General features: G+C 46.3%; 1 protein-coding gene across 2 annotated transcripts in view; it reads right to left on the bottom strand.

The window, feature by feature from the left end:
• WDR62 (WD repeat domain 62) overlaps positions 1-10,268 on the bottom strand; it is a 28,920-nt gene extending 18,652 nt beyond the window's left edge. For both annotated transcript variants that reach the window (XM_081868673.1, XM_081868674.1), the window contains exons 1-8: positions 9,993-10,268; positions 6,866-6,957; positions 5,662-5,724; positions 4,505-4,562; positions 3,059-3,229; positions 1,888-2,022; positions 828-1,010; positions 571-731 (exon numbers count right to left, since the gene is read on the bottom strand). In XM_081868673.1, the coding sequence (XP_081724799.1) occupies positions 571-731; positions 828-1,010; positions 1,888-2,022; positions 3,059-3,229; positions 4,505-4,562; positions 5,662-5,724; positions 6,866-6,957; positions 9,993-10,253 (1,124 nt within the window). In that variant the 5' untranslated portion in view covers positions 10,254-10,268. The remainder of the gene's footprint in view (positions 1-570; positions 732-827; positions 1,011-1,887; positions 2,023-3,058; positions 3,230-4,504; positions 4,563-5,661; positions 5,725-6,865; positions 6,958-9,992) is intronic.
• Between the last annotated feature and the right edge of the window lie 2,835 nt (positions 10,269-13,103).

Genomic DNA, 13,103 nt, shown 5'->3' with positions numbered 1-13,103 from the left:
ATTCTCCTTTCCCTTCCTCCCCCACAACAAACACTCTGTGAGGTGAGTGGGGCTGAGAGACTTCAGAGAAGTGGGACTGGCCCAAGGTCACCCAGCAGCTGCAGGTGGAGGAGCGGAGACGCGAACCCGGTTCACCAGATTACGAGTCTACCGCTCTTAACCACTACACTCAGAGACCAAGGGCGATGGCGGCAGCTGCTCCTGCCCAAGGAGAGAGGAGAGGAGGCTGAGGGAACACTCCACAAGGGAGGGTGTTCGAAAAGGGGCGAGGGGCTGCCAGCTCTGCAGGAAAGGGGTGACATAACTGAGCTCCTGAGACTCAGAGTGCATTCCCCCACAGGGGAGCTGGAGAAAGAATGTAGTTGGTCAAGGGAGCTGTGGACACAAAAGGGTTGAAAACCTCTGGCCTAAGCAAATGCACTGGTTTTTTATTTCTTGCAGAGCTGTGAGCTTGCTGGGTTAAAACACCACCACTACCTGTGCATGAAAGCATCAGGAGTCTGCCTAAGCACAAGCCTGCACATTTTCCAGCCCAGCTCCCACGCCTGCTGGGCCCCAAGAGCTTTGTACCTCAGCAATTCTTCTCCAGCGACGTCGATGCCCAGGTGGTGCGGCTTAGGCAAGTCCGAGAGATAATGCAAGTTGTGGGTGTGAAAGATGCGCACGGTTCCATTTGCACAACCGCAGAAAATAAACTCTTCGCTAACGCAGATGCAGTTGGCCAGAGACACCTTGAAAAAGGGAAGGAGGTGTGTGCAGTGAGATCACAAAGGAGGAGGCTTCTTGTCTTCCACCCACCACCCCAGAAACAAAAACGGCATTTGTACCTTCAGATCAATCCACTTCTCCAGCACGCGCTTCTCGTTAAACTGGCAGAGGAGGCCAGAATAAGAAATGCAGAACGTGCTACCTGACATTTTGCCCTGCCCACATGCCACGTCACAGAAGATGTTGTTGTGAAGCTCACCGAGAAGACCAGAGCGACCAACCAGTGGAACGGTCTGTTTAATCTGAAATGACACACCAACTCAAGCTCAACGGTTTAAGCTAGCCTATGTCTTGTACTGAGAACAACAGCAGAAGGACATCAACTACAGTGGTACCTTGGTTTAAGAACAGCCCTGTTTACGAACTATTTGGTTTGCTCGGTCTAAGAACGGAAGCCGAATGGTGGAAGGGCACCGGCGGTGGGAGGCCTCGTTAGGGAAAGCGCACCTTGGTTTAAGAATGGTTTCGGTTTAAGAACGGACTTCTGGAACAGATTAAGTTTGAAAACTGAGGTACCACTGTAATTTTCTCTCTGGGGCTTCATAAAATGCAAATATAACTTCTCTGCATGCACAGGAAACACAGTCTCAATTTGTTTTATTTCTTCAACCAAACACAAACCTGATGAAAGTGGTTCCAGTTACAGATAGGTAGCCGTGTTGGTCTGCCATAGTCAAAACAAAAAATTCCTGTGTACTGTGTATCTGAAGAAGTGTGCATGCACACGAAAGCTCCTACCTAGAACTAACTTAGTTGGACTTTAAGGTGCTACTGGAAGGAATTTTTTGTTTTGACTGATGAAAGTGGTTAATTTACCTCTTTAAAAGTCTCAAAACAGCCAGTGAGACACGTTTGTTGACTTGGTTGTAAGAGTGAGGGTTCAAAAGGATGCTAAAATATAAAATCTAAGGTGCTTGCTTAGAATTCTGGGGGAAATGGCACTGGTTTGTAGAGTTGCAAAGTAATTTAACTGCCAAAGAAGGGTTTCCAACAAACAGTGGAAAAACGAATGAACAATGGAAGGGGCTATGGAAGTACCATACAGACAGCTTAACCAGGAAGCTATTTTGAAAGGAACTTCCCGTTTTGCTGTCAGTCACAGGATGCAGACAGGTTTACCTTAAACTCCCTGGATTCATCCAAGAACCAGAACTTCACGTGCCGGTGTCCGACAGTAACAAAGTAGCTGTCCTCCGAGAAGGAGATGGCCATAACCTTGGAGGAGATTTTATTGGAGGCAATGAGTGTGCCCTTCTGCAAAACAGAAGCATAAATACCCACCAATCATTCCAGCACAAGATGCAAATGGCACAAATAGCCCTCGAAGAGAACCCATTAAGAGTATGCATCAATCTGTTCCCAGTGAGAACGTGTGATAGGAATTTTGAGGTCTTAGATACATGGAAACGTTCATAAGTGCACCAGCCAAGCACGTACATAGATCAGCACAGGAAGCCCGACCTGGAACCATTTTGATTCCCAAACTGTCCCAAACTGACCAAATGTTTTCTCTGCAAGGTCAGAGGAAAATGGAAAAGCCTTCCCATTGTCTTTTCCTTCACAAATCCTGTCTTAAGGGTATGTCTGTGTTTGAATAGGGTGTGAGCCTGTGACCTGGCCCAGGAACTAAGAATTTATCATTACAAAAGACTGGCCAGGCTCCGCTGGCAATCCAATCAAGTAAGCTGCCAGACAGGAGATAAAACAACATTCAAATTTCTGTTTTAAGACCGCCTTTTCTGTGATGTATGTATGATGTTTCTGGGGATGGTCTTGATCTACAGGATGGCATTTTCAAAAGTCTTTATAAGGCCTTGTGTGCCATTTTTTGGGGTTCCTCCTCTCTCCTGCGTGTGAGGGGAGCACCCTGTTGCAACAGCTTTAATAAAGATCAAGCTTACTAGCTGCTTTGCTTCTCAATATTCTCTGGCTGGCCTCTGTTATCTTCTCCTACCAATAGGGAACCTATGTAAGGACTCTATATGGGCTCTTGGGTACCCCATAAGGGAAAAAGGGCAATTTTTGTTTACAACAGAATGTATATTAAAACACACACCATTGCATTCCTCTCCCCACACCCAGTCTTCACACTGAATAACCTGCACATTCCCGGTCCTTGCAGACCTTCTCCCACTGAGACACCCTAACATGGCCTGATGGGAATTGTAGTCCAAAGAGCCTGGAGGCCATCAGGTTGATGAAGGGCCTGCCCCAGCATCTCAGGTGACATCCCTGCCCTCAGACACAGCAGTGGCCACTTGCTCCTGCACCCCACCTTCCGGCGCCTTACCTTCCAGTCCCACACGTTGACAATCATGTCGTGCGGATATCCCACCGAGACCAGGTATTTCATATTGGGGGAAAAGGCCACACACGCCACGCCGTGCTTGTGGCCGTGCAGCTCCGACACTTGGGTTTTCTCTTCGACATCCCACACGCGGACTGCCGGCCTGTGCCCGTTCTGCAGGAGGGAAAGCCAGAAGTGTGGTCACTGGGACCATGGCTAGACAGTGCTCAGCCCACGCTGATTGCACCAGGCCACTAGAGAGGGAGGGTGCAGCCAAATCGCAGGGCCTCTCCATTGGATCTGTTAAAAGACCAGCTGGATCAGGCCCCTCCCTCACCTACCCCTGCTGCGGAGAGGGTGAGAGAGATGGCACTCCAGGGCTCTCCCTTGGCTCTGCTGAAAAACCAGCAACTTCTCTCCCCGTTTCCCCATTTCTGCTATTCACTTCAAGGTCTCCGTCACTGAGAGGTCACTGAGAGCCGACGCCTGAGCTTGCTCTTTTCCTACTCCCTCCTATTCTCTTTTCCTTTTGTGTTGTTGACTCTGAGATTGTGAGACTGAGAGGAGGGACCACCTTTTCAATGATATTTGCAAGGTGCTCAGGAACTTTTTTTTGCCAACGACCACCAAGGGACTTCCCTGAAGATGTGCAGAGAGCACCTTTTGCTCAACTGCTGATGGGTTTTCCCGGTCATGAGGTGTGACGTGTTGGCCATCTTAAGCTCTGGCACGTCTCTTGATAATTCTCACACGGCCACCGTCCATGCCACTCTACGGTGGGCTCAGAGAAAAGAGAAACGGTTTAGAACCGTGGTTCCCAACGTGGGGCACATGCCCCACAGGGGGGCAAATTGATTTTTAAAGGGGGCAATTCGATAATGAGTTATTAACAGTGATTGGCCTTTTAGACTTCCTCCACGTCAATAGGACTTCACTTTTTGAATAATAAGAATTATCTGTTGGGGGGGCGGGCATCAGGATTTTAGAGATGGCCAAAAAGCAGTTGGGAACCGCTGGTTGAGAATGTCAAAGGGAGCACATTGGAATCATCTAGCGCTAGAACACCACTAGAGGGCGTGATTAAGTAATTTTGAAAACACAAGACAAAATATTCCTATGATTTCAATTGGCATTCTAATCCTAAACACTCTTATTTCAGTAGCTTGTGATGGCCCGTGACTGCCGCATTTAAGATAACACAGGTATCTCCTTTATATTACTTTGCTGTCACCAGACAGGGATTTAAAGTGGTACGACTGAGGTGCAGGTCTCTTGCCAAAGGGAGTTCCAAGGCATTGCCACAAATTACAACTGATAAAAGGAGGCTTCAAAAATGTATTAGTATAATTTGAACGTTTAGAGCCGTAATATTATTTTTTTTAAAAAAAACAAACATACTTTGTACTCCTCGCATAATTTTTAAAGAAAATCCATTCAGTAAAAACTCACCTCACCAGTTGCAATATATTTCCCATCAGGAGAGAAAGACAGAGCACTAACTGTTTTCCTAAAAGTGGGAAAAGGAACGCCTTTACATTTTATCTCTCCATAAAAGGAATTCCAGAGAAACATCATGTAACTCTGTTACAGGAAAAGCAACAAACATTTATTGCGGCAGAAACCTGTGTGTGGACTAAAGTCCACTTTTCAGGTGCATGGAATGACATTGCTCCAAACGGAATGGGTGCGAGTCCACAAAAGCTTTTGCCACAAACTAGTTGTGAGTCATTATAGAAAGGAATAATAATAATAATAATAATAATAATTTATTATTTATACCCTGCCCATCTGGCTGGGTTTCCGCAGGAAACAACAAAGAGCTTTAAAGTCATTTGCACTTCTTGATGATTCACCAACCGAATGCTTTCTTAAAATTATTATTAGCCCACTTCATTATTATTCATTTAAACCAGTGGTGGGGGGGGGGACCATTTTTTAAAAACCATAGCTACCTGCTAATCAGGTGATGTTCCTCCAATGGAAGTGACATCAGCGGATGGGCAAGGGGACGGGGTTTGCTTCTGCGCTGGCTGAGAACTGGCGTGCAGGATTTAACCTTCCACTCATGAACTGATGGGCAGGGGTTAAATCCTGATTAGTTTGGGTGTGCATTCCTGTCATGAGTAGGAGGAATGTCACACACAGTAGAAGCAAAACATGGAGCTAACTGTAAGCCCTTTTACAAACCACTGCATGCTGGTCTTTAAACCTCTGGTTTTGGGAAGGTCAAAGTGCTGTGCAGAGCTTTTGCAAATAGATCTGCGCTGCTCTTTAAACCTCCAAAAACTGTAGGTTTGAAGATAAGTGTGGGGCTATCTGCAAAACGCCATTCAAACTGCTCCATTTAAAGGTCCAAACAGTTGGGGCTTCAAAGCGAAGTATTCTATGATGAGACAGCCCTGCCCTCCAGTCAATTTGGCTCTCCTTATTTAAAACGATTTACTGATCAAATAAACACCACAATGATGTTCTGTTCTCTGGAAAATCACTTTCAACAAGCTTCACCCATACTTGGCCAGGAATTCACACGCAAGCTGCATTATTATTTTTTTACTATAAACACTCCCAATTAGCAAGAGTGATACAAAAACTAATATATACATTACCTAGCAGTATTAAAAATATGCCTCTGTTTATTCTGCCGAGGATTTAAAATCACAACCACACATCTGGAAAGAGAGATCAAAACATTTACATGAGAGTGCATTCCCCAGCTCTAAAGAGGGGAAAGTGACTAAATTTTACTGCCTGGACAAATGTACTCAGGGGAGGGAAACATTCATTTACAAAAACTGAGGTTTATTATCCTGGATTGATCAAATCAACCATACTGAAAAATCAACCACAGTTCCTGGTTCAGGCATAATGGCAACCGTGCTTCAATAAAAATGGAAGCAAATGCTTCAAGTCACTTTGTCATACCAGAGGAGAGGGAAAGGAGAGCATGCAGGCCTGAGGCTTGTCCAGATTTATTCCCACAGCATGATTTAGTATTATGTGCAAATTAAGCCAGCATGACTGGTCACAAGCTCCCTTCCTCTCTAGCAACACAACAGGAAATAGAATATTTGTGGATGATCATGCAGAAGACAATCAACAAATACCACAACAGTGACTAAGAATATCTGCCTAAGGGTCTAATTGATGGTCCCAAAGATCTCACCCTGCCCCCCAAAAGACTGGCAAACAAATCCATACTTCCCTTCTAATAGTACAGCTTATTTATAATAATATAATAATAATTTATTATTTATACTCCACCCATCTGGCTGGGTTTCCCCAGCCACTCTGGGTGGCTTCCAACCAAATATTAAAAACAATACAGCCTCCAATATTAAAAATTTCCCTAAACAGGGCCGCCTTAAGTTGTCTTTTAAAAAATAGTTGTTTATCTCCTTGACATCTGCTGGGAGAGCGTTCCACAGGGCGGGCGCCACTACCAAGAAGGCCCTCTGCCTGGTTCTCTGTAACTTTGCTTCTTGCAGGGAGGGAACCGCCAGAAGGCCCTTGGCGCTGGACCTCAGTGTCCGGGCAGAACAATGGGGGTGGAGATGCTCCTTCAGGTCTACTGGGCCTTTGAGGCCGTTTCGGGCTTTCAAGTTCAGCACCAACACTTTGGATTGTGCTCAGAAACGTACTGGGAGCCAATGAAGATCTTTCAGGACCGGTGTTATATGGTCTCGGCGGCCGCTCCCAGTCACCAGTCTAGCTGCCGCGTACTGGATTAATTGCAGTTCATTGCAGTTATTCAAACCACTGAGCATGAGGCTGCAGAATATCTAGCTGCACTGACTACAGCAAAGCACCTACCCTGTTGGATAGGCTATCTGCCCCGTGTTTGGGTCGCAAGTTAAAGCACTGCTGGTTTGAGTAGTTATTCCCAAGACTTTCTCTAGCATAACCTGTCCAAAGAAAGAGGAAAGAAAACAGTGTCATATATCCACCCGTAATAATGCCATGATTTCCACGGAACGTGAATGCAAGTGGAGAAGTCATGTCCGCAGCCCAGTGACCCAGGAAGGAACTTTCCCTAGGCCTTTGCTCCTCTAGTAGAGTTATCATTTTTCATGTTTCACAACAAGCAGAAACTCAGCCTGAGGCTTTTCTCGGCCTTCAGATGCTGATTCCATCGGTCACAATGGAAACTTTCAAGTCCCAACTTTAGAATGCCGGTTGCTGGAGAGCAAAAGGAGGGGGAAGCTGTCCCATTCACGCCCTGCTTGGGGTGTCCCAGAAGCCTCTACGTGGTCACTAGTGGAAAGTGGATGTTGAACTAAGTGGATTTTCGGTCTGATGTTCTTAGTGATGTGATAAGTTTAGACTACAGAATTTCTGCTGCTCACGACGCAGTAGCCTTCATGGCAGCCCTAAAGCACAGTAGGTGCACCCCAATACTTACAGTACTTTTCACCAGCTTTTAACTGGAATTCCCTCCTTCCTTCCAGTACAGTCGTACCTTGGTTGCCGAATGCCTTGGTACTCGTACGCTTTGGCTCCCAAACACCGCAAACCCGTAATTGAGTGTTCCGGTTTGTGAACGTTCTTTGGAACCCGAAGGTCTGAAGCAGCTTCCGATTGAGTGCAGGAAGCTCCTGCAGCCGATCGGAAGCCGCACCTTGGTTTTCGGACATTTTCTGAAGTCCAACGGACTTCCGGAACGGATTCCGTTCCAGAACCAAGGGACGACTTGGTATTTATAGGCTGCTTTTCTGACAAAATAATGGCACATCAAAGTGGCTTACGAGGCAATTTAACCCCATCCACCCCTCTCTGTCGCTCAACAGTACATTCCCCTCCCAATTTAAAACATATTGCCCAATCATAAAACATTGCTCATCGTTGTGGAAACTTGACAGATAAAGTACTATTTTAGAAATATTTCCCCCGCTTCCCTTTCACTGGAAGAACTCAAAGCACCTAATATAATTGATGTCAAAGATTTTTAAAATAGCAAGTTTGTGAAAATATTGAACAGACTTGGCAGCTCAGCTTCCCACATGGGTCTCTTTAAAAATAACAGGTCTTCCACTAGGCAGCAGAAATTATATAGCACTTGTAAATACTATATAATTTTATAGTCACAGAGGTGCGTCTTTATGCTGGCTCTTGACACTTGCTGTGTACAATTTTACAACCCACCTTCCTTTTGTGGCTGCATATTGTTTTACACCCTTTTCAGTATTGTGCTTTAGCATTGTAACCTGCCTTGGGGCGAAGAGCAGGTAATTAATAATCATATCCTGCCTTTCACATGACACATGCACCAAACACAACCCCAGGCAAGAGCCCTCAAATACAGAGCCAAGGAGCTGTATCGGCAGCCCCACCCCCAGAAAAAATATCTTTGTCGCGAGAGCAACATTATTTGTTTAAAAATTACTGCTAAAATGAAATTAATTACTGCACTGTCAATTTAGTTGAGAATGCTTTAACTTCATTGCTCCATGCAATTTAATGGTGTAATAATAAAGTACATAAGCCAGTGCTTTTTTTCTTAAAAAATGTTTAGGGTGTACTCTCATTTTCCTTCTCATATTGAAATACTGCCCCTCAGCGAGGCCAAACTTGGATTCACAAAATGTTTAGGGGTATGCGTACCCCTGCGTCCAGGGACGGATTTAGGTTTGATGAGGCCCTCAGCTCCTGAAAGTAACGGGGCCCTTTATATGTCCAGCTGTCCTTTGTCAACAACAAAGGGTCGCTGTTTTATGTGTTGAATATATGGTATTTATAGTAATTTATGGACCTAATAGGTATCTCAAGCCATTTGCACATGTTGCCATGCAACCATTCCATGCAGAATGTAAAGGTAAAGGGACCCCTGACCGTTAGGTCCAGTCGCGGACAAATCTGGGGTTGCAGCACTCATCTCACTTTACATGCTGAGGGAGCCAGTGTTTGTCCGCAGACAGCTTCCAGGTCATGTGGCCAGCAGGACTAAGCCACTTTTGGCGAAACCAGAGCAGCGCACAGAAATGCCGTTTACCTTCCCGCCGGAGCGGTACCTATTTATCTACTTGCACTTTGATGTGCTTTTGAACTGCTAGGTTGGCAGGAGCAGGGACTGAGCAACGGGAGCTCACTCCATCGTGGGGATTTGAACTGCTGATCTTCTGATCGGCAAGCACTAGGCTCTGTGGTTTAGATTACAGTGCCACCCACGTCCCTATGCAGAATGTTGGTACCCTATATAAAGAAAGGAGCAAACCAGGGATATTTGAGGGAGCAAAACACTGTTGCTGTAGGTAGCTTTTATTTTATTTATTTTTTTATTTTACATTTTGCAAATGTACCTCCAGTTTTTTTTCCCTTTAAATTTTTCAGGGCCCCCCAAGAGAGTGGGGCCCTAAGCCAGAGCTTGTTTAGCTTATACTGTGCATAAATCTGGCACTGCCTGCATCCCCCCAGAAAAAAAAGCACTGACATCAGCCAATCATGCACCATAAGCAGTAAGTCAATGTACACTATAAACACAACTGAGTTATGCACTATGATAGATGGACTAAATGCATAGCTGTCAACGTTTCCCTTTTTTAAAAGGGAAATTCCCTTATTCCAAATAGGATTCTTCGCAAGAAAAGGGAAAAGTGGACAGCCATGACTAAATGTTTTAACATAACCCGAGATTCTTAACCCTGATTCAAATTCACTTCGTTACTAACCTAGTTCCTTCCCACTGCTTCAATTACTGCATGCAAGCCCTTAACCCCGCCCACTGGTGTAGCCCCGCCCACAGCCCCTCCAAGCCCCGCCCCTGAGCAGTCTTCTCTCTCGCCAGCGTTGGAAAGGCAGCCGCCTTGGCCCCGCCCAGCTCCTTGGCCCCGCCCCCAGCCCCTCCAAGCCCCGCCCCTGAGCGCTCTCCTCTCCCGCCCCTCGTAGCGTTTGGCCCCGCCCCCGCCCCTTGACCCCGCCCCCGCTCCCTGGCCCCGCCCCTCACCGCCTCCTCCGGCCCCCCCTGGAGTCTCGAGCGGCGCCTCAGGCTGAGGAGCGGCGGCGAGTCTGCGCCGGAGACCAACGGTCGCGCGTAAAAACCTCCTCCTCCTCCTCCTCCGCCGCCTCCGGCCATTTCCCGCTGGCTTGGGAGCTCCTGCCCGAGCCCCGCCGCCGCCGCCGCCTCTTTTCTCCGCCGCCGCCGCCGCCGCCGCCTCAGCCGTAACCGTCCCAAAGAGCGCGCGGAAAACCGCCTCGGCCCTGCCATTGGGCGGATCTCCCGTCAGTCATGCCTGAGTGCAGCCAATGAGGAGGGCGAGGCGTGTCCTCCAACCGCCGGGTGCTGCGCCGCCCCGCCCTCCCGGCTCTCCCCGTCGCGGGTTCGAATCTCATCCAGCAACGATGCATGTTGATTGAATTAAAATTTTAAAATCTCATTTCCACCCCATCGGAGATGCCTAATCTATTCGATCGGCGGAGTTGACACTGCTAAAGGTGCCACATAATGCCCTTTTTGTGTTTGTAACAACTAGCCGCGCCTGCGCTATGGAACTCCCTGCCTCTTGACATTAGGCAGGCGCCTTCGCTGGTCTCTTTTGGGCGCCCGCTAAAAATAATAATAATAATAATAAATTTTTATTTATACCCCGCCCTCCCCAGCCAAGACTGGGTTCAGGGCATCTAACAACCAATAATAAAAACAAGTTGATTAAAATACAATTAAAAAACATTCCTGTTTAGACAAGCCTACCCAAATGCGCAGAAAGGCAATGCAAACTTTAATCCGTTTAAAAGCATTTTGACATATGCTTTAAAGCAGCGTTGTAAAGTTTTCATTTTATTATCTTGTCTGCAAACCACTTTGAGGTTTGTTTATTTTCCAATTGAGCAGTGTCTCAATTTCATGAGATAAATATAAAACAGATCTGGCAAATTGCTCAACCGTCCATAAAAGAAGGCGTCTGATCAGAGCGCAAGTTTAGAATTCAAAAAGAAAGGAAGAAACGTGTCTACTCAGAAGTAACTTCCACTGAGATGAGCGAGTCTTGCTCCCAGCTGACGGCCCCATGGAACTCAGCAGGAATCACTTCTGAGTAGGAAAAAAACTTCTTTTTTGCTTTATATAACGCCATATAACACCAGTCTTGAAAGACCTACATTGGCTCCCAGTACTTTTCTGAGCACAATTCAAAGTGTTGGTGCTGACCTTGAAAGCCCTAAACAGCCTCGGTCCAGTATATCTGAAGGAGCATCTCCACCCCCATCATTCTACCTGGACACTGAGGTCCAGCTCCGAGGGCCTTCTGGCAGTTTCCTCATTGCGAGAAGCAAAGCTACAGGGAACCAGGCAGAGGGCCTTCTCGGTGGTGGCGCCCGCCCTGTGGAACGCCCTCCCACCAGATGTCAAAGCGATAAACAACTACAGTACCTGACATTCAGAAGACATCTTAAGGCAGCCCTGTTCAGGGAAAACAAAATAAAAAAATTCCTTCCAGTAGCACCTTAAAGACCAACTAAGTTAGTTCTTGGTATCTGAAGAAGTGTGCATGCACACGAAAGCTCATACCAAGAACTAACTTAGTTGGTCTTTAAGGTGCTACTGGAAGGAATTTTTTTATTTTGTTTTGACTATGGCAGACCAACACGGCTACCTATCTGTAACTGTTCAGGGAAGTTTTTAGCGTGTGATATTTTACTGTATTTTTGGTTTCTATGGAAGCCACCCAGAGTGGCTGGGGAGGCCCAGCCAGATGGGCGGGGTATAAATAATAAATTATTATTATTAAATTATTATTATAAAGTGTGTGCATGCGCGAGTGCACGTGTGCATTACTCTGCATTTCATGACGTTGCCTGCTGGGACTGTAATGGATCCGAGTCCCGCGTGGTTTGCAGTTTCCGGGTTGCCTTTGGACACCCAAACAAATCGGAATTATAGAATTGAATCATGGCATTGTAGAGCTGCAAAATGGTGCAGAGAGTCATGTAGTTCAACCCTCTGTCTTTCTCCCGCACCCCCTAAAAAACAAGCTCTTTCTCTAAACGCAGGACAACGTCCCAGTGTACGAACTTTGAAAACGTCGGCAAACTTCTCAGAACCACTTTTTGCAACTCAGACAAATGATACGGAAGGGGGGGGGGACATGTCTTCTTCACCTTCTTCTTCGCTACAATATATCCATTTACGGTATTTCCAATTGTCAATGTCAAAACGGACTAAAATCTATAAAATTCATAGAAACTCAACGTGCCAATTTGCTCAATTTCTCTAGGACTCCATGACACCTCCCCTGTCCTCCATAATCCCTCAAGCAAGGTGTCAAGACCCTAATCCTGTCAAATCACTCTGCCAAGCCTTTCCTCCGGGCAATGCCAGTACATGGACCATTGTCTTCTCATCACCGGTACTCAGGATGTGCTTATCTGCGCATATCTCCAGCTCTGCATATTTCCCCCTCCTTCCTCCATATGTTAATCCTGTGTAACCCAACCTCTTCTTAATGTCAGTTACAGATAGGTAGCCGTGTTGGTCTGCCATAGTCAAAACAAAAATTCCTTCCAGTAGCACCTTAAAGACCTTCAGGTATCTGAAGAAGTGTGCATGCACACGAAAGCTCATACCTAGAACTAACTTAGTTGGTCTTTAAGGCGCTACTGGAAGGAATCTCTTCTTAATGTATTCATGATGTAACTGGATGTATTTTGCACTGTTTTCTGGGACATGGAGGGAAGTTTCAAAAGTTCATGTCACCCCTTTCTCGCTGTTCAATCTCGCCTTGAACCTGTTGTGCAATAAGCTTGGATCTTCTGCAGCTTGCTCCTGTCTCCGGCTGAGCTCATTTTCCTCCGCAGGGACCCGCGGACTTAGTCCGACAAGCTGGGTGGCAGAGCAGCCTCGCACCCAGATTTTGCCGTAACACAAAAGAAAGAGAAGCATAGGAAAGCGATAGGCAGAAAGGGCATGTGAAGTGAAGAGCATTAAAAGTGAATCCCATGTTTCCTGTTAAGGGAAGTTTTTAATGTTTGATGTGGTTTTTAATATTTTGTTGGAAGCCGCCCAGAGTGGCTGGGAAAACCCAGCCAAATAGGCGGGGTATAAATAATAAATAATAAATTA

This window comes from Podarcis erhardii (genome assembly GCF_964252035.2).
Source record: "Podarcis erhardii genome assembly, chromosome: 7".
Taxonomy (NCBI): Eukaryota; Metazoa; Chordata; class Lepidosauria; order Squamata; family Lacertidae; genus Podarcis; species Podarcis erhardii.
Note: the sequence above shows the minus strand (reverse complement) of the source record. Positions and strands in the feature narration are given on the sequence as shown.